The sequence below is a fragment of the Haplochromis burtoni genome, unplaced genomic scaffold (genome assembly GCF_018398535.1).
Source record: "Haplochromis burtoni strain Fernald_Lab_line unplaced genomic scaffold, NCSU_Asbu1 Contig_47, whole genome shotgun sequence".
NCBI classification, from domain to species: Eukaryota; Metazoa; Chordata; class Actinopteri; order Cichliformes; family Cichlidae; genus Haplochromis; species Haplochromis burtoni.
The window spans coordinates 66,029-91,844 of NW_024582408.1; the positions used below are offsets into that span (position 1 = coordinate 66,029).

At 40.0% G+C, this 25,816-nt stretch overlaps 2 protein-coding genes across 4 annotated transcripts in view; both read left to right on the forward strand.

Annotated features, from left to right (window-relative positions):
* Positions 1 to 7,507, forward strand: part of ppil6 (peptidylprolyl isomerase (cyclophilin)-like 6) — a 9,881-nt gene extending 2,374 nt beyond the window's left edge. Inside the window, exons 3-8 of one of the 2 annotated variants that reach the window (XM_042220325.1) lie at positions 1,852 to 2,040; positions 3,359 to 3,421; positions 3,588 to 3,735; positions 3,915 to 3,974; positions 4,898 to 5,033; positions 5,134 to 7,507. In XM_042220325.1, coding sequence (XP_042076259.1) covers positions 1,852 to 2,040; positions 3,359 to 3,421; positions 3,588 to 3,735; positions 3,915 to 3,974; positions 4,898 to 5,033; positions 5,134 to 5,266 — 729 coding nt within the window. In that variant the 3' untranslated portion in view covers positions 5,267 to 7,507. The remainder of the gene's footprint in view (positions 1 to 1,851; positions 2,041 to 3,358; positions 3,422 to 3,587; positions 3,736 to 3,914; positions 3,975 to 4,897; positions 5,034 to 5,133) is intronic. The other variant, XM_005951126.2, reaches the window with a different exon arrangement.
* A 766-nt stretch (positions 7,508 to 8,273) lies between these two features.
* Positions 8,274 to 22,251, forward strand: cd164 (CD164 molecule, sialomucin). Of its 2 annotated transcripts, XM_005951122.3 has the most exons (6): positions 8,279 to 8,621; positions 9,162 to 9,233; positions 15,502 to 15,567; positions 15,850 to 15,924; positions 18,309 to 18,389; positions 18,475 to 22,251. In XM_005951122.3, the coding sequence occupies exons 1-6, from the start codon at positions 8,552 to 8,554 to the stop codon at positions 18,639 to 18,641; spliced, it is 531 nt and encodes a 176-aa protein (XP_005951184.1). In that variant the 5' UTR covers positions 8,279 to 8,551; the 3' UTR covers positions 18,642 to 22,251. The 2 variants fall into 2 exon arrangements, with proteins under 2 accessions (XP_005951185.1, XP_005951184.1); XM_005951123.3 differs by lacking the exon at positions 15,850 to 15,924 and having other exon boundaries at positions 8,274 to 8,621.
* Positions 22,252 to 25,816: the final 3,565 nt, after the last annotated feature.

Below are 25,816 nucleotides of genomic sequence, written 5' to 3' on the forward strand. Positions count from 1 at the left end.
GGAAATCGAATTTCCCAGAGGAACCCACCCGAGGGATTAATAAAGTTCTAGCTTATCTTATCTTAAAATTAAAATGAAACAGAATAGCTAAGCTTCAAAAGATGTGTTTTAAGGCTGGCTTTAGAGATAGGGAACGACTCAATGTTGTGAATGTGGTGCGGGAGAGAGCTCCAAGGACAAGGGGCCACTTGGCGGAAAGCTCTAATGCCCAGAGTGGTCGGGCGAGGAGTAACTCCAAGTGTGAATGAGTGGCAATGTGCAGAAGGTCAGAGAGAGATGGAGGTCCGAGGTTATGGAGAAACTTGTGATCTTATGTTAAATAATGTTTTGTGTTCTTTTGCACGTTGTACAAGTCAGCTGTTCCATATAAACATATTAGAGGATTATATGGTGGAATAGTTTCTCTTCTAAAATTCCCTATATTAATCACTTATCCCAGCTGACCTGAAGTGAAAATTTATTTTTGGATAATCATGAAGCCTACAATGCAATAACACACCTTGCTAAAATATACAGAACCTTAAACATTCGTAATCTTAAGCCATTCATATGAAAGCCAAAAGACATTACTATAGTTGCACTAGGTCCTCATTTACATCAAGTGTAAATACCTTGGCTGCAATACATCATGTCAGGTTTCACTCTCTGGTAGACAAAGTTTGACACATAAACTTTATCTACTATCAAAAATAAAAGAGTAGATAACATACACAAGTCAAGATTAACCCTGTGACAGACTGGCGACCTGTCCAGGGTGTACCCAGCCTCTCGCCCTATGACAGCTGGATTAGGCTCCAGTGACCCTGAAAAGGATAAGCAGAAGAGAATGGATGGATGAATGGATGAAATCAGGATTAAGACATGACGCAGCAATAAAGAAACATGGAGACACGACAAACTGGGGAGACAGAATTGGATCACAAAAGATGATAATTAAAGATTATGTGACTGAATGAGGAACACAGACTGGAAACACAGGGGAGCAAGCACTGAAAGGACAAAGGACATCAAATTACAAAATCAAAAAAACATGAGCTCGCAGAAAACTCAAAACATCCCAAAACTCAAAAAAACTGAAATACCCAGGACCATGAAACATTATTTCAGTGTTATTGTTGTTATCAGGAAAATACGAGAGAGAGACAGAGAGAGAGAGAGAGCACTATCACAATATTATATATAATATTAACAGAAATCCGCTCTTTCTAAAAAAGGTCATTTGAATATGTTACTTGGGGTCATACCTGAGGAAAAACACATGACCTATTTTAGACTGCTTTTAAGGATATTTGTGTCTTATAAATGTGAAGCTGCATATAAAATATCAGTCTAATCCTGCCTGGAAAACTGTGTTTTTACAGGTCTCCATATCTGCTGTCAGACATCTCGACCGGACATCCAAATACTTGAAGCATCATCACTATTTTCTAATTTGAGCTCAGTATAGGCATAGTACCAGGTGCTAAGCCTCTTACAGTCTGAAGAAGGATGATAATATTTAGTAAGGGGTTAACTCAACCCGACTGCTGTCAGATAGAAATATATTGTATGGACAAATGTTACACTGACATAATTAAATAATGTGGAAAAGTTATTTGTAAATGTAGCGGAAGTTAAAATGCAGCCTTTCCTTTGAAATATAGAATTTTAGCTGTTGTTCGATGGCATCATCTGAAATGAGTGATGGTGTTATAAATAGTGGAGGTGAACGTGTGGACGACAGCAGGTTTCTGGGGGTTCTTGATGCTCTAAACCTACACAGTAAAATACTGCTGTGATTTATGACATTACAGCTATTCTGGAACGCTGAATCACAGCACGCTCATTGTTGTTCCAAACTTGTGATTCAAGGAGCTGCGTGGTGAAGTGTGGCAGTACTCCAGTAGCCTGATGTGCTTTCTGAACGGCCGTCTCCTCGGTGATGAAAAGGATCTCGCCAGCTGGGCCAAGAATCAGTGGGGTTTCACTTTCACCCGGCCGCAAGCTTTCTACACGACTCTTGCTGAGGAGTACTACATCGAACACCTCCAGAAAACTGGGGCAAGTCACGCAAACACTGTCACTTAAATATCCAATATAGGTAAAAATATGTTGACCAGAGAAGTCAAATTCATTTTCCATCCATCCATTCGCTACCGCTTATCCTTTTCAGGGTCGCGGGGGGTGCTGGAGCCAATCCCAGCTGTCATAGGGCGAGAGGCGGGGTACACCCTGGACAGGTCGCCAGTCTGTCGCAGGGCTAACACACAAGGACAGACAACCATTCACATTCACACCTAGTGGCAATTTGGATTATCCAATTAACCTATCCCCACAAACTGCATGTCTTTGGACGGTGGGAGGAAGCCGGAGTACCCGGAGGGAACCCACGCAGACACGGGGAGAACATGCAAACTCCACACAGAAAGACCCCGGCCTGATGGTGGAATTGAACTCCTGTGCGGCAACAGTGCTAACCCTCAAATTCAAATTCATTTTACCATATTTAAATATTCTATTAAACATTAAAATATTAAAATATTTTTATTATTTTACAGAACCTCTGTAAAAATTCTGTAAAATTAATTTTTTTCTGCTAAAAACAGAAATTTCTCTTGTACATAGTTGAAAAGCTGAATTTTAGTGTCATTTATTTCATTTCGTGTTCTATGTTCATGGGAGAGGTATTTATCAGTAGGAAAAGCTGTAAAAAATACAAAAATACAGAATTTACACCCTCCTTCATGTTTCCTAAGCTCTCCAGTGTGCCAGATTGGAGTCTTTGCCAGGCCATTTCTGGCCCCCAGGCCTTGTGTTTGACAGCCCTGATATAGACAGTTTATTTACATTCTGTATCTGGAATCAAAGAGCAAATCAGCACCATATATTTAGTTGTTATTTCATTAGTAAAAAAAAAAGTGGCTTATTAAGTGTATCTTTCTGATGACTGTTTAAAGTCGTGAATATGATTTGAAAACCAATTCATGTACGATTCTTTCGAAAAATGTTGGGATGCAGCACATTTATACCTAATCAAAATAACCAAAGGGAGCACACACTCAATATTAAAACTTTATTGTTGAAAAATGTATTTGATGACAACATCATGTTTGGGGGGAAAAAGCGCTCGAGGTGTATAAATAGTCTCGTATTCTTCTTTCAGTGTTCTAAGCTTATGTCTTTCTTTTTCACTGTTTCTTTCCTTGGGTCTCTTGAGTTTAGTCAGCTACTTTAACCTGCTTGGATTACACGCTTTATCTCTGGCAGTACTGCTCATGTCTGGTGTAACTCCATGCCTTTCCAGATATTTTGCATTGTGCATTTGAGTCCACCTCTCACTATATAAAATATTCAACATGCCTCTGCTCTTTCACTGTAGCATCAGTTTGTCTTCATGGATGTTGAGATTGCGGGAGAAGCTGCGGGGAGGTTAATGTTTGAGGTGAGCCAACTTTGACACATAAGGCATAGGATCCGAACTCATTTGCATCCTGCTACTTTTCAAATGATCTTTTAAAACAGTCAGTCTAAACATTGAACTCCCGGATAAGAAAATATTTGATCATTACAGATGCGATCAGATATCATGTTTCCTCTGCTCTGCTCAGCTCTTCTCAGATATTTGTCCAAAGACATCCAAGAACTTTGAGGGTCTGTGCACAGGAGAGCAAGGACTGTCACAGAGTGGCTTCCCACTCTGCTATAAAGGCTCTCTGTTTCATCGGATTGTGCCCAATGGATGGGTGCAGGGTGGAGGTACATCAATATAATGTGACATCATACTTAAATATAGATACAGAAAATTTCACGATCTGTGATATATTAAACACTCTCATAAATATGTTGATAAATTGTTTAGATAGTTTTAATGGATTCATTAAATGTATTCATTAAAGTCAGCAGTACAGTTGTGGCTGTACCTATAAATTTCGCAGATATTTCTCCAGAGAGGAAAGGAAATGGAGGCGAGTCAATCTACGGGCTAATGTTTGAAGGTATGCTCTACAGCGTTATGTTTAGAACATACTATATAACTACACTATTGGACTATGATGTCCATAGACAACATTGTGATATGTAGGGAGAGTAGGGAGTGAGTGGAAGAGAGTCTGGAGAGGTGGAGGTACGCACTGCACAAACTAGGAATGAAAGTCTGTAGAAGCGAGACAGAACATGTGTGTTAATGAGAGAGAAATGGGTGGAAAATGGATATGTAAGGAGCAGAGGTAGTGAAGGTGAATAGGTTTAATTGCCTGGGGTTAACCATTCAAAGCAACAAGAGAGGTGAAGAAGACAGTGCTGGCAGGGTAGAGTGGGTGGAGACGAATGTCGGGGGTGTTTGTGACAGAAGGAGAGCAGCGAGAGTGAAAGAGAATGTGTAGGAGATGGTAGTGAGAGCTGCTATGATGCATTGTTTGGAGACAATGCCACTAACAGACAAGAGCCTGAGCAGGAGGTGGCAGAGTTGAAGATATTAAAATTTTCACTGGGAGTGACCAGAAGGGAGATGATTAAAAATGAGTATATTAGAGGGAGAGCTCAGGTTGAACAGTTTGGAGACAAAGTTAGAGAGGCAAGGCTGAGATGGTTTGGACTTGTGCAGAGAAGGGATAGTGGATATACTGGACAAAGAATGTTGAATATGGAGCTGCCAGGCAGGAGGAAAAGAGGAGGAGGTTCATGGACGACAGAAGATATTAAACAAAAAACTAAAGTTCTATATTTCAAAGGGATGGCTGCACTTTAACATCTACTATATTTACAAATAACTTTCCACATGAATGGTGTCAGATATTTAGGCGATAGCGTGTGATCCACTGAAGTGATCCTTAAAGAAAAAGAAGAAGCCATCATTGATTTACTTGTGCTTCCTCTATAAATGTTCACCTGAACTTGCACGTGCCTGCCCCTCTTTTAGATGAGAATTTTGCCATTTCACACACTAAGCGCGGCATCCTGGGAATGGCTAATAAAGGTGCCCACAGCAATGGATCCCAGTTCTACATCACCCTACAGCCAACGCCATGGATGGATAAGACCTATGTTGCCTTTGGGTTGGTGTATCTGATTTTAGCTGAAAGACATCTTTTTAATTCCCACAGCTCTCACGTAGCTTCAAAAGGGAAGTTAAATCTCTTTTCTTCTCTTTTGCAGTCAAGTCGTTGAGGGTCTCGATGTCCTGAGGAGGTTAGAAGAAGCTTCAACTTGCAATGAAAGACCCAAGTATGAGTGTAGAATTACAGCCTGTGGAGTGCTTAAACCAGAGCTCATAAGCTTTAATCATTGATATATTTTTAAGCATTTTTTCCTCAGTTTTTGAATCAGTAAAATAAACGTGGTATGCATGTTTTCTTTTCCTTTTTTGTTAAATAAAAGCTTCACATTTGCATTTTGATTTTTTTTTAAACTGCATTTTTAAGTTAATAAGCTGTTTCATTCTTTTTGATGAATTAGACACCATCCGCTATGTGCACGTTTGACAGATGTAAAGTTGATAAACTTGTTATGGGGCTTTTATTGTAATATTTATTCGTCTTCTTAGTTCATCTTCTATACAAGTAAAACCTGTGAAATTTGCTTTTTTATTGATGTGTACAGAAACTTTTACTGTGAGAGGGATCTTCACTAAAAACCCAAATACGTCTACTGGACAGAGAGCAGCAGTAGTAAGCTGACAGTTTCAACAGTTATTGGGGTTGTAAAAGGCAATTCACAGGTTATCGCGTAATGGTATAAAAACAAATGAGCTTTTACGTATGCTTAAAGGAAGTTGGGAAAATGGCATACAATTAAAGTATGAGAAGTACAGTTTATCTATTCTTCTCAAGAGCCATCCTCTTCATCACTTTCTACAAGGACTGACAGAGGATGGCTTTTCTTCCTCATACCACGAGCACTGCATTTTTACCTTTGGAGATCCTTTTTGTATTATATTGAGCTTTTAACATGGCAACATTTTTTAAGATTCTATTGGCCTCCTTTATTTCATTTAATTTCTTTCTGATTAATTTTAATTAGATGCTTTTTGTAAATCCTAACTTTTGGCATAAGTTGAAGTGATCCTGGGTCATTGACCGAGCATTTTCTGTTTTTTAAAGTCTTAAGTTATTTTGATCTTTAACTATGTTCAGTTTGATACTTAGTTTAGCTTTTTGTTCTAGTTACTGTTATGGTACTGCTTTCACTTTACCCTACTACCCCTTTGTTCCTCATGGATAGTCTAGTCTCCCTCAGTGAATCCCTGTTTCATTACTTTCTGTGTTATTTTGTTAGTTGTGTCCTTTAGTTTACATCTCCATGTCTCGTTATTAGATTTAGGTCACTCCTCTGTAATTCCAAAAGTGTCTCCACTCTGCCCTCATAACCTCTTGAGTGTTTATACCCTCAGTTTGTTTTGTCATACTGTGGTTAGTGTTGTTACTGCTGTTTCTTGATATCTTCCCAGGCTTTTTTCTCTGTTCCAGTGAACTTTGTTTTTATCTGTTTTTTGGATTGTTCCATTTGCACCTCCAACAGAGGTTCTTTATTTTGATCATTGCTTGCTTTTGGGGTCTTCATACAGCATTACCTACTGATGACATGGTATATCTTGACTCATTTCACTGTTTTGCTGATGATTTGCAGATTTATCTACCTTTAAAAGCAGGGTCAGACCATCCTCAGCTCCTATTACGCTGCCTTGATGACGTCAAACAGTGGTTGTCATTAAATTATTTAAAGCTAATATGAAAATAAAACGGAAGTTGTCATTTTTGGCAACTTTAATCACATCGATAGCACTCTGGGCCCCCTTTCCTCCTATTGTAAAACACATGTAAAAAACCTCAGTGTCTACATTGATGGTTCTTTTAAATTGAATAAGCAGGTGAGTGCAGTAGTTCAGTCCTGCTTCTTTCAGTTAAGACAGCTAGCCAAGGTAAAGCCATACCTCCCGGCTAACGTCTTTGAACGTGTTATTCACCTTTTCCTTACTTGCAGATTGGATTACTGCAATTCATTGTATTATGGTCTAGACCAGGCCACCATCCATCGTCTTCAGATGGTCCAAAATGCAGCTGCTCGCCTGCTAACTGGTACCAAACGGAGAGAGCATATAACCCCAGTTTTAGCTTCTTTACACTGGCTTCCTGTCTCCTACTGGATCCAATTTAAACTTTTCCTTTTTGTTTTTAAGTCACTTAATGCCTGAGCTCCTCCTTACCTGTCTGAGCTCCTCTCTGCTTATGCTCCAGGAAAAACTGAGGTCTAGCTCAAAATGAATGCTGTCCATCCCACAGACTTATCTCAAATCTCGTGGTGATAGAGCCTTCTCTGTGGCAGGTCCCAGATTTTGGAATAGTCTCCCCTTAAATATTAGATCTGCACAAACACTTGAGCAATTTAAATCACTTCTAAAGACACATTTTTATGCCCTGGCTTTTAACACACCATGACCCAAGCATTCTGGTCGTATTTTAAATAGTTTTAGTTATTGTTTTAATTATTTTGTCCTATTATTGTTTTATATAGTTATTATTGTATTACATTGTTGCTTTTTAATGCCATTTTTATATTGTTAAGCACTTTGTGCAGCATCGGCTGTTTGAAATGTGCTATATAAATAAACTTGACCTTGACCTCCCATTGCCAAACCTTTGCCCTGCATACTTTATGTGTGTTTAGGTAAGATATATAAAAATGTCTGACCACACTGACAATGTTTACCCCACATTTGGTTGTTGACATCTGGTCAGCATATCCGCAATGAATATGGGCATTGTATTCTTGGTAGAGACCCGCATCATCAGGATGGAAATGCTTGACTCAGAACAACGATTCATTGATTTGCAGCGACCCTTTCTCCCTGACATGGCAAGTGCAACCAAACCAAGCCACAAAATAGCTCCACAAAGCAAAACAGAGCCACAGGGTCAACACCCTGTCGGGATAAAAAGTTCAGGCTTGTCCTAAATCTGTCAACAAACTCAATATAATATTACTCACATGTAAGCTTTCCTTCATTGGCAGAGTTAAATATGTTAAAATTTTAATTGGGAGGGGCTAGGATGGACAAGATTAGAAACGAGTAAATAAAAGGGACGGTTCAGGTTGAGCGTTTTGGAGACAAAAAGAGGCAGGGCTGAGATAATTTGGACATATGCAGAGCAGGGATAGTGGATGTAAAAGATTAGCTAGGCCCTCTAGCGGGTCCATCCCGGCTTCAGTGTGAGGTTATTTTAACCGTGTTTTGAGGCACAGGTGCACTTTCATAAGGTGTTTTAAACAGGGTCTCAGCCAATCAGAAGTGCAGTCTCTTCCTCGCTTTAAGACACCCTCCTCCCTTCCCTGTTGTTGACGTACTGCCGACCCATTTCTTGATTTTTCTCACCCCTCCCCAGGAGCTGCCACATGACCTGTCAAGTAGGAAGTGTTGAAGCTAGCGAGCAGCAGCAGGAACAGCGGCGGCACGAAACGCAACACAGAGGGGTAGCTGTGAAATCTCCCGAGTCTCGTTCTCGACGCTTCTCTCAAGATACGTTTACCCCCTCTCCACCCCTGTTGAAACAGGCTCAGCAATAAGTTGTCCGCAGTCATGTACGTGAAGGTGGTGTTTTTCGCGGTGGCTCTGGCTCTGATTGGCGCGGCGGTCGCGGCAGACTCAGGTAAGTTTTCGCGACCTCTCGTCGCCGAGCTAGTAGCTAGCTACAACCCCGCTCTTTAGCCGGATATCCACCCCCGGGAAACAGATATATCTCCCTGCCCGTTTGGCTCCATTTTCGGTCACCTCCTATTAGTTTAAAAAAATGTCCCGCTTTACGTAAAAATAAAATGCCACCCCACCTTATTTCCTTCTAGCAGCTTGTCATCTTTATGTCCACGCTGGCCACTCAGGACTCGAGGACTAGCTAGCGTTTGTTTTTGAGCTCGTTATAGTGGGATTATTTGTGTCATGGTGCGACCTCTGAGAGGAATTGTGACACTCGCTTTAAGCCAAACTGTCATATCCATCTGACTGGGTTGTTATGAAATATAAACGGGTTAGTTTAGCCACATTTTAAGATCTTTTTACCAGCTTGCTTTGATGATCTGTGCTTAAAGGATTTAAATGTGTAAATTGGCCACCTTCTGGTGATCTACAGGGAAACTATTGGAAGTTACTTTAAATGACAAATAACCATAACTAAAATCTGATTTCTTTGCAGATGGATGTTCCGAGCTAACTTCATGTGATAAATGTGTGGAAGTCGCTGAATGCCACTGGGGTAATTGCTCATGTGAGTACCTGTCTTGTATTTTTGAAGCATGAGAGTAAAGGTTTGTATGTCCAGAAGCCTTGGGGTTTATTGGTTGCATAATTCCCAGTATAGAAAGCAATGATCTCATCCCTGTTTCCCTAAAGCCCAAGCAGCAGCTTAATGTGGTATCACCAGCTGGTGCCAGTGGATCTGAACAGGCTGGTTTTGGGAAGTAAATTATGGATGCAAGCCAAGTTTGGAGCAATGCTCTGCTACTGTTATATTAAATTGATTGTGGGGGATTAATAAGGGGCTTTTTTTTCCCTCCCTTGGGGCATTTAGGTTTATTTTCAGTTCTGGTTGGGGTTTCGATTCCCTTCATTTCTGTGCTGCTTTTTTTCTATTGTCATAAAGTCAAACCTGCTCTGACGTGTCCCTGACTTATACCCTTTTGCACAGCAGTTAGGAAATATGCTGCCCTAATTTGGAAGTGTGCTGGTTGTGATGTGAAATATGCGTTATTCAGTTACAAGGGTCTGCCATGACTAAAACTACATGACAAATAATTTCCTGGCTAAGTAACGGCTTTTCACTCACTACATCCTCCCCCTGTGGTTTGGTGTGTTTTGTTTTTAGTTGTTTTGTTTTTTTTCACACTCTTACCAGGAAATAAGGTTACAGGTTTTATGGGCAAAGCAGAGATCAAGGTATTGTGATCTTGTTTTCTAAAAATAAAAGGTCTGTTGCACAAATTGAGTCAGCAGATAGGAGTTAAATTATACAATTAAACTTCTGTCATTTTTGGGTTAAAGCACGCTACTTCTTTAATCCTCATGAGTGGTGGAGGCCCACCAGGGGGATATTAACTGTATCACCCTTGAGAACCTTGTTATATATTTGTGCAGTGTCTATGGAAGGAGACACAGCACAGGTCTCTGGTGATTTGTGAAGATGATGATCGGGAGAGGAAGTGAGGGGATGTGTGGCAGGAAGCCTGCAATATCCTTGTGCAGAGGAACTGAAGGAAGGAGTGGATAATGGCAGAAGTGCAGGAAAGAGTGTGGAGATTGGATAAAAGATAAGCTCTCTTGATTATAATTTAAGCCTCAAGTTTGAGACAAAAGTATCTGGTGATCTCAGCCTGGAAATCTTCTGCCTTTAGGCTCGGTTAAAGAACTCTTTGTAATCTCAACTGTATCACAGGTTGGGCCACTGAAGCGAAATGGCAACAGTTAAATTTAATAAGACAGGTGCCTGCGCTTTACCTCTCATGGGAGCTGACCTGTTTGACAGCGTTACTGATGAGAAGCTGTATTCAGATTAGTTGATCCCACACCCTCCTCCTGCTTTGTCTCTGAAAGGGAAACGATGATGCACACTGCCTGAAGATTTGTTGGGTGGTTAAACAGGAGAGGTGAGATGGCGGTTAGGTGCCTCTTTTCAGAGGACTGGATTGGTAGGTTTCCCAAAGGAGACATATGCCAGGGTTTACAATTTACGCACGGATGGAGAGGAAAACTCACAAGTCACAGACGCCAAAAGCCCAGAATCTTCAGAAAATATATTAAGATAGCCTTGTTAGGTTTCTAGTAATTTTTAGTTTTATTTCACAAATATTTGTGATAGCAGTTGTTTTTTTCCCCCCCCCACTCTATCCAAATAAGATAAGAACTCTTGAGTCATGTTTTGTCTACTTGGCCTTTTGTAACAGCTCTCAAGTCTGCTGCATTATAAAGTCCTGGTGTAAGCCTACAGCTAAACCTCTCACACAGTCGTGAATGAATCAGCTCTTCGAAGTGAACTAAGCAAAAACCGGAAAGGTCAGCTCTGGACACGTCCAAGTCGGCTTTTGTGAAATGCAGCATAACCACACTGATGTAGCGAGTAACCGCCTCCTACACTGTCATAACTAGATTTATCTTTGGTTTAGGGATTTTGTATAAACAGGTCTTCAGCGTCATTTCTCTGATGCGTGGTATTTAAAAGCTTGAAAGTTTACACGTGTGGACGCACGCTCTGTAGTGCCTTTTAAGTGCAGGTTGAGATGAGGCTATTTTCTGTGGTATGCTTGAGGCCCTGTGCGACTTACTTTCACTGACATCAATTTGTGGACGTTACCGGGTGGTGATGATAATGGCACCATTTTGGAAAAAGGCTGAGAGCGTGTCCTACCTTTCACAGCTGGCTGTGAGATAACATCTCTCTGACCTATTTGAGTGTGAGAGGAAGGAGGGGGGAAAAATGCTCTTCCTTCGTGGTTCAGCATACGTTGCCTGCAGGGTCTGGTCACACACAAGGTGTGAAATACAAGGCGGGCAAATAATTTCGAATTTACTTGCTCGTGGGCTTCTTGAAAATCACAGTTGGTAAGGTAATGAGTCATTTAAGTTTCCAGCCTAAGGTAGCAGGATGTGCGTAAAAACAGGGAAGAGCTGCACATTTGTGTGTTGTGGCAGCGAACTACCAAATACGCCAACAATCATTTGAGCAGCACAGTGACACACGCTATGCTGAAACATTGCATCATGAGCTTGTCAAACCAGTTATTATAATTCAGTAGCTGCTTGGTAGTCGCTTGTGTCCAAGGCGCAAAATGCACAACTTGATACACAAGACCACAAAATAAGCCCTTTGTGGAGTGGAAAATACAGCTACTGAGTCATTTTTGACTTTGTTCAGACAAAGATGCTTTCAGTAAACTGCTTCAGACTCGCCTGCTGTTAAAAGTTGATTTGTCTTTAATTTATGGGCAGCCACCTGGTGAGGGTCATTGGGCTTGGCTGCTCTGGATTATAGTGTAACAAGAAAAGGTGGTGTATGATGACGTTTTACAGCACCAGGTGCAGCGCAGTGAATGGAAACCGTCCCCTTTTATGATGTTCCTGTATTCAGGATGGTAATGTCTCCATATGCTCATAAACCAATGCGAGAGCGATTTCACAAAAAGACGAGCTCAAGGGTAATTGATGGCTTATCCCATCACCAGATGTTACTGCAGCTTATTGTAACAGAGTCCTGACGGTGAAAAGATATTTCCTTTAAAGACTGTGTTAGGAATCAATGTCCTGTAGACAAGTGACAGCAAAGTGCGTGCCTGCTGTTACTCAGTAACTGTTTTTATGTCCTGTAAGATTTCCTGATAAATGAAAGCCCTGCTTGGCTCAGGGGTCAGCAACCTTTGCTATCAGGAGTCAGACTCAAATAAGTACTTATTTATTTAGTCTGTTTTTTATATTGTTGGTATGCTGAACTTGCGTTTTTACCTTCAGCTTTTGATATAGCTTATTTTTTCTTAATAGTAACAGAGCCTTTTAAGTATAAATTAACCTTATGAACATTATTAATAGGTGTAATTTAAATCTTTTACCACATGTGACCATTATGCAGTGGACCATTTATGATTTAGTATGTCATTGTTCAATAATAGAGCTAGAATATTGAATACATAAATAAATAGCAGCCTACTGGCTTGAACTGTATTTATAGTAAACAAAAAAGGAACATTCAGTAGCATATGGAGCATAGAATAAAGAGAGCAGTGTTGTTAGTAAAAGCAAGCTGATTCACTTTGCTATTTTTCCTCAAGGACATTTATTTACGTTTTCAGGAGGTCTAAGCATTTATGTTTATACATCCATGCTAGTCACCACAATTGAGGTACAGCAGAGCCTTAGAGTCACTGGAGATGGGACAGTAAGCCGTGTGTTTGCGACTCCTAACTTCGTCACTGATATTCATGGAATAAATGCACAATTAAAATGATTTTAAGTAAAAAAATTTAATAATAGGGATGTATATAGTGTTTTTTTCCCTCCCCCTTGCAGATTAGACTTTATTGTATTTAACATATCTGAAAGGGGTGAAAACTGCTCCTCATGATCGAGTTACTCTTTGTATTTTAATTTGAATTTTTTATTTACGGTCATGTTTCAGAATGAAAAACATTGCATTTCTTACATTTGAGATGCAACAGCCAGCATTTTAACATTCCTGCAAAAAAATAGCCTTCAAGTAGACCGATCATTTAGCTGGAACACCTCATACACTTCAGGAGTTTAATTGGACACCATCAATTAATAATTTTTGCCAATTGATCCTTGCAGAATCGTTTCAAAAGCTTTTAGTAAAACGTGGTTCATGCTGAACAGCAGCAGTGAAACTTGCACTGTGAAGCTGGGTGTGGACAGAATGTATAGTCACACGGTGCTGCTGACAGGAGTGACTCATTGTCACGTCACTGTGACACAGGCTGAGCAGTGGAGAAACTCTCACAAATTGACTGAATTTGTGGAATTTCAATTTGCTCCTGTTAATGAAGTCTGTAAAGCAGTGAATCCTGCAGCTTAACTTCTTGTCAGTGTTTGGGTCTGGCAAGACTTCATGGAAGGGCAAAGTCCCCTTCTGTCGTGGTTAATAAGTAATGAGATTATTTGCTAAAATGTCATACAACTAGATGACCAAAGCCAACAGGCTGGAAAACAGAGGTGAAGTCACCTTAGCTGAAAACAATGAGGGAAAATAACTCAATGACTCTACTTTATATTTGAGGGGGAAACTTGTGTCTCCACGTTTTTGACAGCCTTAAACTGTTTTCACAAATTACCCTCCAACAATGTTTGAAGAATTAAGGCGGGGAATTGCACACAAAAGGAAATAATCCACCTCATACATATTCTCACTAATGGAAAGGCTTCGACTGGTTAAGGCGAGAGATGCTGTCCGAGTAGAGCAAGTAGGAGGGAAACAAAACATGATATCCACTCACTAGCTGTGAATTCTGATGGCGATTACCATCTGTAGTCTTCCACGGGCACAATCAGACATTACATGGACTTTGACTGTATGTCTGATCCGATTGAGTCGAGTATTCAGGTACTTGCATGCAGCTCTGCAAGAAATGTCTGGAAGTTTTTGGGGCTGAAGTCCACTTTAGTTACAGGTTACTTAAAGGTGACTTAAAACGCATACGCAAGAGATTAAACCTCAACAAGCCAAAGATGAAATTGCTTCTTATAATTAATTTGCCTTTCTTTATTTCTATTTGTGGGGTTTGTTTATCCCAAAAAGTGGCAAATTCCCAAGTTACTGCAACCAAAACATTAAGTAAAAACTACAAGTTGGAAAATGAACTGTATGATATGAGAATGCAAAATGGTTTCACGAAGCAAAAATTACACAAAGAATGAAGTAGGAAACAAAGTGAAATTAAATAAAGAACCACAATAAATTAAAAAAAAGAAAAAAAACCAAGGCTGCCATGTTAGAGAAGGTGCTCCACTGCCTGTCTATTAAGTGGTGCAGCCCCCCTGCAGATTACCCTCCCCCTCAGCTTCCACAGTTATTTGGATGCTGGGTTCACAAGCTCGTGGGCAGGTGGAGGAATTCAGCCCGCACCAACAGTGATGAAAGAGAATTCCCGATCCATGTGGTATGAATGTATTACACAGTTATAGGATAAATAACACAAACATTTTAACTGTTTCCTGTTGAAATATCGGGCATTCCACCATATTTAGATTATAAACTGTGCCTGTGTGGGTTTCCTCCAGATAACTCTGCTTCCTTTCACTGTTTCAAGATACTTATTGGGTTAAGAGGTGATTTCAAATTGCCCTGAGTGTGAATGGTCATCGGTCTCTGTGTTGGCACTATAATAGGTACCCTGCCTGTCATCCTGTGACAGCTGGGATAGGCTCAAGCCCTCATGACCTTCAGTTTAAATAAGTGGTGGTGAAATACTTGGAGACAACAGGTGATAAAGATTTTTCTTTACATATCTGTTTTTCTTTATTTTGGATAGCTGGGTTTTCACGCATAGTTAACTAAAGAATCTGAATACTTCTGTGATCCCTGAGAAGGTATCCAGTTATCTGAAATAAATACAAAGTAAAAATAAAACAAACTAGTGTGAGACATGCTCAGCTTTACAGTAAATGAAACGGAAGTGTAATGATGGCGGAGCAGAACATAAAAAGACACCATGACTGCAGGATGTGGGGCTGTGTGAGCAACCGCTCTGGGGGAGATAAGGAATTAGAACTGCTTCACTGCAGATCAAATCGTTGTTTGTATAAATGAGATCGTCATTTGAAGCGTCATCTTAACACATATGCTTCTTTTCTTTTAGATCGAATATTATTTTAGAGTACACCGAGTGTTTTTATTGCTTGTGGCTGCTTTCTGTAATCTGTATGAGCGTAACTTCAGTAATTAACCGTTGCTGACACTAGTTTAACTGCTTGTGCAAATGCAATTAATATAAATCATAAACCAGTCATTTAAAATATCATGCTTTTCTTTCTTTCAGCAATTTTTGCCTGTTACAATGGGACTCTAAAAGGAAACGACTCCTGCATCAACGCCAGCTGCTCCGGTAGGTTTAAAAGTAAACTGTTATTCTACACACCAGAGTGTAAATTAACATTTTACGTGTATTCTAACATGATGTTTTGGGCCCTAAGAGATTCTGTTTGTCTCACTAACTAAGGTGTCTGAGTCTTTTCCTGTTTTTTTCTATTTGTTTGTGTTTGTAACATTAAAAAAATGCTGTTGTAGACTGTTGTGAAATGTCTGAGCGTAACTTTGTTGTTTAAGTGGTTTGTCTTGCTTTCCTCTTTACCTCCTCTTTTGGTGTTGGTTCCCTGTCCATTTTCAGGCTCTGTGAGTACGCCCAGTCCTACAACCCCCCATACTACTGTTGTTCCCCCCACCTCTAACAGCAACACCACAGGTAACCATTCCCTGAAATCCTCAGCTTTTCCCTCCTGTTGTCTGTGCTAGAGCAGGGCGATATAACCAAAAATATTTATCACGATATACATTTGAAAATTTGCGATAACGATATAACTGACGATATAACTCACACTAGACAAAATACTTTACAACTCCACAACTTTATTAGTGAAAAAAAACAACCCATCAATGTATTTTCACTTAAACAACCGCATGTTTTATGTGAATTAATGTTATATAAAAATGTAACAGTGCAAATTCCTTGCTGACAGTTTAACCAAAAAGGCATTTCCAGTGGAAATTGGCCGACATATCCTCAGCATAACCACGTATAATATCCACAAAACCTAAAAAGAGGATATACACACACAACATATTATGTTGAAGCACAGTACGTATCACTCCGCCAGGCTCCTGACTACGATAGCCGTAATGCTCCGACAATCCATCAAGCGGTGCAGGTTCGTAGCTTAGCAAAGTCGTACTAAAACATTTGACAGATTTTCGAGCGCCGTGTAGCACACAAAATCGTTTCGAGGTCAATAAACACAGCCAGAATTCATACATAAGGCCCATTGGATTATAAGGGGCACTGTTGATTTTCAGAAAAATCAAAGGATTGATTTTAAGTGTGCCGTATTTTCCAAAAAACACGGTAATAACGACGGCCCGCTAGCATGCTCTACCAAAAATAGTGCTTTGTTGTGTATCTGACGCACGAAAGCCAAACCAGTTCCACACCACTGAGGTTGCAGCAGTTTTACAAACCAATTCTGGTTCATCCGTTTCATTCAACTTTTTGCTTTTTCCGACGTGTGCGTATGAAAACAAAGGTACTGCGCATGTGCGTTTTACCCATATTCTATCGCAATATTTCATTTTTCTATCGTTGCCCAAAATTATACCAGTATTACCGTGAACGGTATGATATGGCCCAGCCCTAGTCTGTGCTAATGTTGAAGTGGTCTCATTAATAAAAATGTGATCTCTTAAAGTTGTAATACTTAAGAGTTTCATGGAATCAGACACTGGTTTTGATACCTAATGCTGCTGTGTTTTCCAACTAGTGGCTTTTATTGCGACAACTAACAACCGCTTTCCATTAATACCTACGCGGATCAACTCGACTCCTTACCCATTACGATGAAGTACAAACTGGCTTTTTGTCAGACTTGGGAATTGTTGTGTAAATTTTTTAATTTTTAATTTTCCATTTTCTTTGTTGCCGGTTTTCAAAAATGGCAGTTGTGATTTTTGTAAAGGAGACTCTCTCATGATTCATCAAGTGACACAAATAACTAGCCAATCTGTGGCACGTAGACCCTTGATGTCACATTTTCAGATCCATCGTGAAGAGAGCGCTGGACTCAAAACCTATTGATTGGGTTGGCCTTTCCTATAGTTTGTATTGATAATGCTGACTTGTCTGCAAACACTTGCGGTCTCTTGGCCTGTGTGAATGAAGCCTTAGGTGAAAAGTTAGATCAGAGTTACAGGGTACAATCAAACAGACAAGCACATCCCGTTGTGCAGTAGCATGGTTGATTCTGAACACAAGGCTATTGATCAGATTTCTAGAGAAAAAAAACAAACACAGAATTGAATTTTTAAATCCTCTTTAAGACTCAAGACGCTTGAGGAAAACATCATACAGAGCAGATAAATTCCTGTTGCGGGAGCTGCTCGGTGTGTGGATCAGTCTATTTTCAGGTCTGCTTAAATTACAGGCACCATACCTCCAATTCCTAGCCAACTTCACTGCCCTCTGCTTCTGTTGTTGTTGTTTGGAAAAGAACTTTCATCATATGAAGCATGAAATCAGATTTCAGTGCATCCAAACTATTAACGTTGTTGGTGTGTGCTGAATAGGCGGAGTCAACATTTAAACTGTGTCAGCTGACGCATGAATTGCTCAGTTCAAGCCTATGACTGATACAAAAACAACAAGGTCATTCCTACAGTGCAGGCACAAACTGAAAACTAAAGTCAGTTTGTCTTTAATGCCAGCTGGTGATTGCTGGTATCATTTATTATTTCTTTAGCATTTTCTTTACCACATCTTATAATTATTTTATTTATATCATATTATATTATATTACATCTCTCAGTGCACTAACCAAACACCCCATCAGATCCATGGGATTTTGAAATACATGCTATTTCCTTGCCCCTTCTCGTCTCTTTTTGCCATCTTCTAGGAAAGAAAAGCTGCTTATCCAGTGTTTACACTCTAGCTAATCAAAGTGTAGCTATAATGTTAAATCAGGACCAGTGACCAGATCAACCAGAAATTTAAATCTTAAGGATTACAAACTGAAACTTGTCATATAACCTGCTTGTTTTGAGGCTAATAGATGGGTAATTACTGTGATTCTACTACAGAGAATGGAACCAGTACTACTACTCCTACTACTACTCCCAATCCACCAACGACACACTCAAACTCCTCGAGTACTTCTTCAAGTAAGTCTCAGAAACTATACAATTTTTACATCTGTCTTGTAATGTACAGAAACATCAGTAACCGATTTCTGAACTTTCATCTCAGCTGTAACTGTCACAACAGTCAGCCCGACAACCGCCCCTCACAAGAACTCGACCTTTGATGCCGCAAGCTTCATCGGTGGAATAGTGCTGGTCCTGGGGCTGCAAGCCGTCATCTTCTTCCTCTACAAATTCTGCAAGTCCAAGGACCGCAACTACCACACCCTTTGAAAAGCTCGCACTTGACCTATCCTCGCCAACTAGACCCTTTCAGAGAAAGCTCCCTGATCAGCACACACTCATCCGCGTGGTCTCAAACAGTGTTTTCAAGCAGGTTAATTTTGTAATCAATCATCTTTGTGGCACTTGTGATTCTAGCCTCCCTTAGTGCTGCTGTTGTAGTCACTATAGAGGAACCCACGCATGCCCGTATGTGTGATAAATCAACAGCCAAACAGATCCTCAGTGACGAGGCATTCAGGCCTTGAGCATATGGATTACATCATCCGGTAGCTGCTCCCACCTCCATCATGCAGTTACTCATTTCTGCAAAGACCATTTCCCAGTGAATCTGAAAGGAAGGGGGGTTGTGTTATTTACAGCCTTCCTTCTCATACCTTCGTCAGTTAAATAGGCCACATAAGAGTTAAAAGAATTAGCCATGTATACAAAGCGGCTCAGGAGTCGTACAGCTACAGAGGTCACGTTGATTTGGAAACACTGTTTGAGATCACAACTGCTCTTTAACACGACGACTTTGATGATTCAGTTTTGCTTTTGCCCTGTTGAATTGTGGTTTCCTCCCCTCTGTGCAGCTGTATTATGTATATTTGTTCATAGATGATGTAAAAGAGGCGGGGATTCTTTTTTTTTTTAAATTTTTTTTTTTTAAAGGGGATAAAAGCAGAACCAAATCATCCAATGTCGTGGATAAAACAAAAAAACAGGCTTATTTATTGATGGGTGTCTCCAGTAACATTTAGGAGTGCTGTGTGTTTTCTCCTGCTGAATCCTACCTTTCCATCCTAATATTCAAGATGTTAAAACACCAACTGCCAGCGGGGCAGCTCAGTGCAATAAATCATGTATCGAGCTCATTTCCCAGCCATTAATCTCCCAAACTTCCTGATCTTAACCGGTGTCAAATTGTCCATGCACGGGTTGCCAACATGGAGCTGGCTGTTCTATTCTGTGGAGTAATTGAAAGGATCAAAAATTAATGATGGTAGAATATTTGTTAAAAACGAGAATGGGGAAGTTTTGGGTTGTTGTTGTTGTTTTTGTTTTTTTCTTTTTAATAGTAAGTACATTTCTTGATGTAGACAGTGAAAGCAGTGAAGTGCCTTTAATGTCCTATATGACTTAAAGAGAAGGAGGGGTGAGTGTTTATTAGTTTATAAGAGAGAGAGAACTGTATCGCCGTGAGAACCATCGTATTGCAGCTGGACTGAAGAGCCTTTAATGTTGGTGAATACAGTAGATGGTGATAACAGGAGGGCCTGGATCTTTTTTTGGGGGGGTGGGGGGGTCCACTGTAAGTTAAACAGATATTCAGTGCATGAAACCCACAGTTACTTCAGTGGTAACTTTGTAGAAAGTACTTAAAGGTACTCTAGCATCTAATTTACCCTCTAAAAGCTCGCAATTCATGTTTTCCAAGTTCAACCAGGGAGGGGGGTTTTAGAGTGGTGTTGTAAATCTGAGTGAAGAAATGGGGAGAATATTGGGCGTGTTTAAAAACTTGAGAATCAGAGAGAGTGAATAGGGGTAAATGTTGGACTGTTTTGACTGTTTTGTTGTTTTTGTCAAATGAGCATCGCACCTCTTGATTTTGGATTTTTGCCATGTTAAGTGAGAGGATTGTGAATGAAGAAACAGCTTGGTGGCTGTGCTTAAAGCTTGTGCCGATTCCTCTGATTAGCTTGCTGCTAACTGTGATTATTTTCTTATTTCTCTTGTGTATATAGCCACATCCTGTGTTGTTGTGTGTGGGTTTTTTTTTTTTTTTTTTTTTCCCCTGAGTTGTTGTTGTTGTTGTTGTTGTTGTTTTTTGTTTGGTTTTCTTTCTTGTAGTTGCTTGCCGGTGTCAGGAATGTTTTTTTTTAAATGCCTTTTTCCCCTCTTGCATGCTGGATGTTTGGAGTTGTTTTTTCCTTCCTTATGCTCTTAGGGATTTCAGTATACTTTAAAAAAACAAACCCCCCCCCCCCCCCACACACACACACACACTCACCCTCTTTTTTTTTTGTGATTAGCCCATATGCTAGTTGAAAGAATGCCTTGAATCAGTGTGCATCAAGCCAAAGTTCTCAGTTTAGGCATGGAAATTGAGCATTGCACTGACGAGCTTTGTTTTCTATCTTTGCTTTTGTAAATGTTTTCATGGTTTAGCCAAAAAAAAAAAATAGAAAAAAAATGCTTGTATAAATATTCGTCCTGAAATATTACTAGATAATGAATGAATGATCAGCTTGTTTTTTAAGACATTCAGTGGAAATGTTTTTCTTCTTATTGTCTGATTTGGTTTGGGGTTTTTTTTTTTTTGCTTACGTGATTTCTGGATTACACGTTTTCTGCTGCTCACCATTAACACGCCTTTAAAACCTACAGTCACCTGATGGCATTAGGCTACAGCCCAAAGACCCATGTGTGGCAGGTAGGCTGCAGAGTTTTTTGCCTTAGCTGCACCCCTTCGTTCACTCTCTGTACGTGGAGTCCCTTCGGCCAATTTAAAAGAAACATTTGAGTTCATTCCCAGCTGCTGAGTGGGCTGCTGTGCAACTCTGTTCAGCGTGGTCGCTGCGTTCCTTACAAACCATCAAATGTTGATATCCATGGATAACTGATCTCCATTGTGTTTACTCTGCAACTTCTACAAGATACCTACGCAGTCCCTGCACCTTTTTAAGGAAAAGTGCCTTATTCAGTTGATTTCATAGATATATCTATAGATATATAAAGTTGTATTGCAAAATGATATGCCACATGTATTAAGTAACGATGGGACTCAGCACTTTCAGGCCCCTGTGAAGTGGTTTTCTGTGTCGTATTCTGCTTAAATGTCTGTTTATGTCACAATCGGCCTTAACTTCTTGATCAAACGAGCAGTGATAAGCATGGTGGGGCGGAAGGGAGAGGTTGACTGTGTTCCATTCTTTCAAGCGATGCCATTGAAGCAGCATTTTAAGAATACAGCAGAATCAAAGGTGCTGCTTTAGTGATGTGAATCCTTTACGTTTCAGCTTAATAAAGCACGCATGTGGCCTGGACAGCCTCTCACCCGCATATAGAGATAAAATTCACCAGTAAAGTTGCAACCACAGCTACAAACCTCTAGCGTTGTAAAGTCACACTTCTTCCACGCTGCAAATGGTCACATGGTGACTCCACTTTGGTTCTAATTTGCAATTGCTGTATCAGATGACCTTGCTTTCTGTCTTTTGTAAGATTTCAAATTCAAAATCCAAACTTGTTTGGTTGCGGAGTTCTCTCATATCAGTGTTCTGCTCAGAGAGAGAGATGTGTATGTTTTATTTTATTTTTTTCCTCCTTTCTCTTGTGGGTTTAATGCTTTTGTTTGTTTTGTTAAAGGCCATCAGTCTTGTAGGTACAACCTTTGGGCTTTCCCCTCTCACACAGCCATATGTAGACTCCTGCAGGTGCCAGAATGCCTCCTAAAAAGTTTTGTGCTTATTTTGTGCCCTTTTTTTCTCCCACTTCCTCTTAAACTTTGTTTTGTTTTGGGTTTTTTTTTTTTGGGGGGTTTTTTTGCCTCGTTTCCTAGTGTTGCCTTTTAATTTCACAATGTTAAACCAATAAAGTTTGAATATTGTAAAATGAATCACTGCAGCGTAACATTTGCTTGGGAACTCGTCATTTACATCAGTGGAAAGACGATAACTGGGCAGGTCTTGTAGAGCGCTTGTCACCATGGTTACAGTTGAAAAGCCATTTAAAAGGTGGTGTATCAGTTTCTGTGTGAGTATAAGTAATACTGGCTCAAATTCAGAAGGACAGATTGTCCTGATAAAGAGGAAGCGAGCATAAATGCAAATAATTTATGCAGAAATTCTACACTAATGGCAAAATTATCAATATATTTTACATTTTCTTTCATAGTTCTTGGAGTGACTCCATATTGTATGGGTTTCCACATTGACAAGTCAAAGATCCTTGATTTGAGCCCAGGAGTAGACCCAAATCCCCTTTTGAGGTTGCTAAACCAAACATGTAGACAGCTGGTGAATAAGGGAGCAGCTGTCACGACCATTTATATTTAAAGAAAACAAAAACGAAACCCAAAAACCTAATTTGATATATGAAACGCATACTAGTTTTATTTCTAGCACCAAGACCCAACAATGATACAGAGAAAACCTCAACAATCGGGCGCTGTGAGCGAGCACTTGGTGAGAATAGGAAGGAAAAACTTCCTTGTCAGTTCTCCCAACCCTGAATGTTAATTGTTGGCTTTAGAAGTGAGCATAACGGAAGCACGAGCCTTATTTCAGTATATATGCTGTATATTTAATCAGGTCTTTGGTTTGTGTGGGTCTCTTTAAATTGACAATAGATGCAAAATAACGAACACAATAACTTTGCTTATAACAGTATCAAGACTTTCTGTCAACATCTAAGAGTCTGAACACATTGGTTTCTGTTTAAAGCTTCTGCTAAGGTGAATTAATCCTGCTTGTTTTCCATAGGTGGATAAAGATCTTTACTGAGCGTGTGCATATTGAATTTCAGCATTCAGCTTGTTTCTGTTTTGAGAAACTGAGAGTTACGCTGTTACGGCAGTTTTCTATTTTCAGACTTTAAGCGAGGTGATTGAGCACACAGCCCAAAATGTTACAATAATCTGGAACCATAAAATTTTTAATTTGTTTGTCTGAGAAACTGTTCCAACTTTCGACCAGCTTCACCTGCTCCTTTAGGTGTGTTGCTCTCTGTTTACTTAAGAGTCTAGTGGAAAAAGTACACTCACTGACACACATGCTTTCTTTGTATTGCCCATACAGGATCCACTCCAATCCACCCTGCCCAATCCCTGCTCTCAATTTTCATTTCCTTGTGTATCAGGGGCTCATGACCTACTGTGAGGCTGATGGGTCATAAAGTGATTATATGGATAAGAAAGCAAAAACAATGTGCATAAAGTTCATTCTTTCACTTCTTCAAGACACTAAAAACCTCTTCAGTGAAGCAGCTCAAGGTCAACCCTTAAAAAGTTAGAAAATCACTGTGGACTGTATACAGACAGGAGAAGCAGACTCCAGTGGAGCCATTATCCACAAATGGAGAAAATTTGAAACAGTGGTGAACCTTCTCAAGAGTGATCGGTCTACCAAAATTAGTCCAAGACCACATCACTGACTCATCCAAGGAAGTCAGAAAAGAACCCAGAAGAACATCTAAAGAATTGCAGACCTCATTTGCGCAGTTCTAACATTATTCATTATTCAACAGTTTGAAACTGACCGGCAAACATGGCATCCATGGGAGAGTCCAAGTAGAAAACCACTGCTGACCAAAAAGAACACAAAGGGTCATGTGACATTTGCCAAAAAACAGATGATCCTCAATTGATTTGGGACAAATGCTGAAGCTTTTGAAAGGTTTGAGTCCCGTTACATCTGCATAAAACTAACACAGCATTTCTTAAAAAGAGCATCATAGCACCAGTCTAATATGGTGGTGGTAGTGTGATGGTCTGGCTGCTGTGCTGCTTCAGGACGACTTGCTGCCATTGATGGAACCATGATTCTGCTCTCTACCAGAAAATCCTGAAGGATGATGTTCAACTATGAGTTCATGCCCTGAAGTTCAGCTACACTTGGGTTCTGCAGCAAGACAATGATCCAAAACACACCAGCAAGTCCACCACTTAATGGCTTAAGAAAAACAAAATGAAGACTTTGGATTGGCCTAGTCCAGTTCAGATGCTGTTGCATGACCTTAAAAGGGCAGTTAGTGCTTGAAAACTCTTCAGTGTGGCTTAATTAAATGAAACAATCCTGCAAAGAGGAGTGATGTAAAAGACTCATTTCTAGTTATTATAACTGTTTGATTGCAGTCCTTGTTGCCAAGAGTGGCACCAGTTATTAGGTTTAGGGGCAATAACATTTTCTTTAATAATTTTTACACAGCCAAGTAGGTTTGGACCATTTTTCTTTCTTTAATAAATGAAATCATCATTTAAAAACTGCACTTTGTATTCACCCAGGCTGTCTTTGTTTAACATTAAAACTAGTTTGATCTGAAAAATTAAAGCTGTGAAAAACATGCAAAAAAAACAACAATTTCCATAGACCTGTGTGTAATTAGTTTTACACTCTTGCAGCTCACTGTCACACTGTCTTTGAACGTATATACAACACAAAGCTGAGGTAACCTTTCTCAAAGTCTCCAAAAATAACCCAGTATGTCATAAAGTATAAAGAATGACTAACACTTGCTTAATGACTGTGTTAACTATTTTTATCATTTCTAACATTGACTGTTTGTGTTTCACAAGCAGCTACAAACCTTTGAAAAAGCAGCAGGTACAAAGTGTACTGCATGTCACGTACCATAACCTGTGAATAAAAACCAATGTTTCACACCACCACCCACCAGGGCGCACATAGTTTCTTGGGTCATAGGAAAGTTTTGCTTATGTGGTAAAAACCGAAGCTCTGAAGATGATCAGTGAGCATGTGCACACTCAAGACTCACAGTCCGATGGTCTACGCTCTCGAAGAAGCTGTGTGTTTATTTTTGTCGAGCAGATTGTTATTTTTCCAGCGGCCCTGGCAGAGAGGCTGTTCCACAACCAACGCGATAATGGTTTTGGTCAGTTAAAAGCACAATCAGCAGCCCTATACTTACTCTTTTCAGGGGCAAACACTGTGTTGCTCTATCAGGAACATCTCTGGGCCTTTTACTAGAACGTGGAAAATCCCCCCACACACTGGGAGATACTACTTTTGGATTTTTCCTCTCTAAAATTTTAAGAAAATACTGCAGTTGGGGCAACTGCTAATCAGACAAACAAGGGATGTGGAGTCACAAGGTATCAAAGTTGCAGGGTCAGGAGAGTGGGTGGAGCTGCTGCATAAGTGGACATGGGTTGGGTCTCTAGCTAACCTGATTGTTGTGTCCAGTCATGCTGTGTAATCTAATATGGGAGGACAGAGAAACAATGCATTAGGTGTAGTCTCTCCTCTCTTGCAAACACGAGCTCAGTGCATTGTTTAACCATGCAGTGAACTCTGCAGCATGCCAAGAATACCAAGACCGAGCAATGTTAGTGACATAATGAAATGAATGCAGTAATAAACAAAAGCAGGTATCTCTTGAAAAAAAAGTCTTGAAAATGTGCTCATTTCAGATCCATGTGACTGCATTACACATCTAAAGTTACT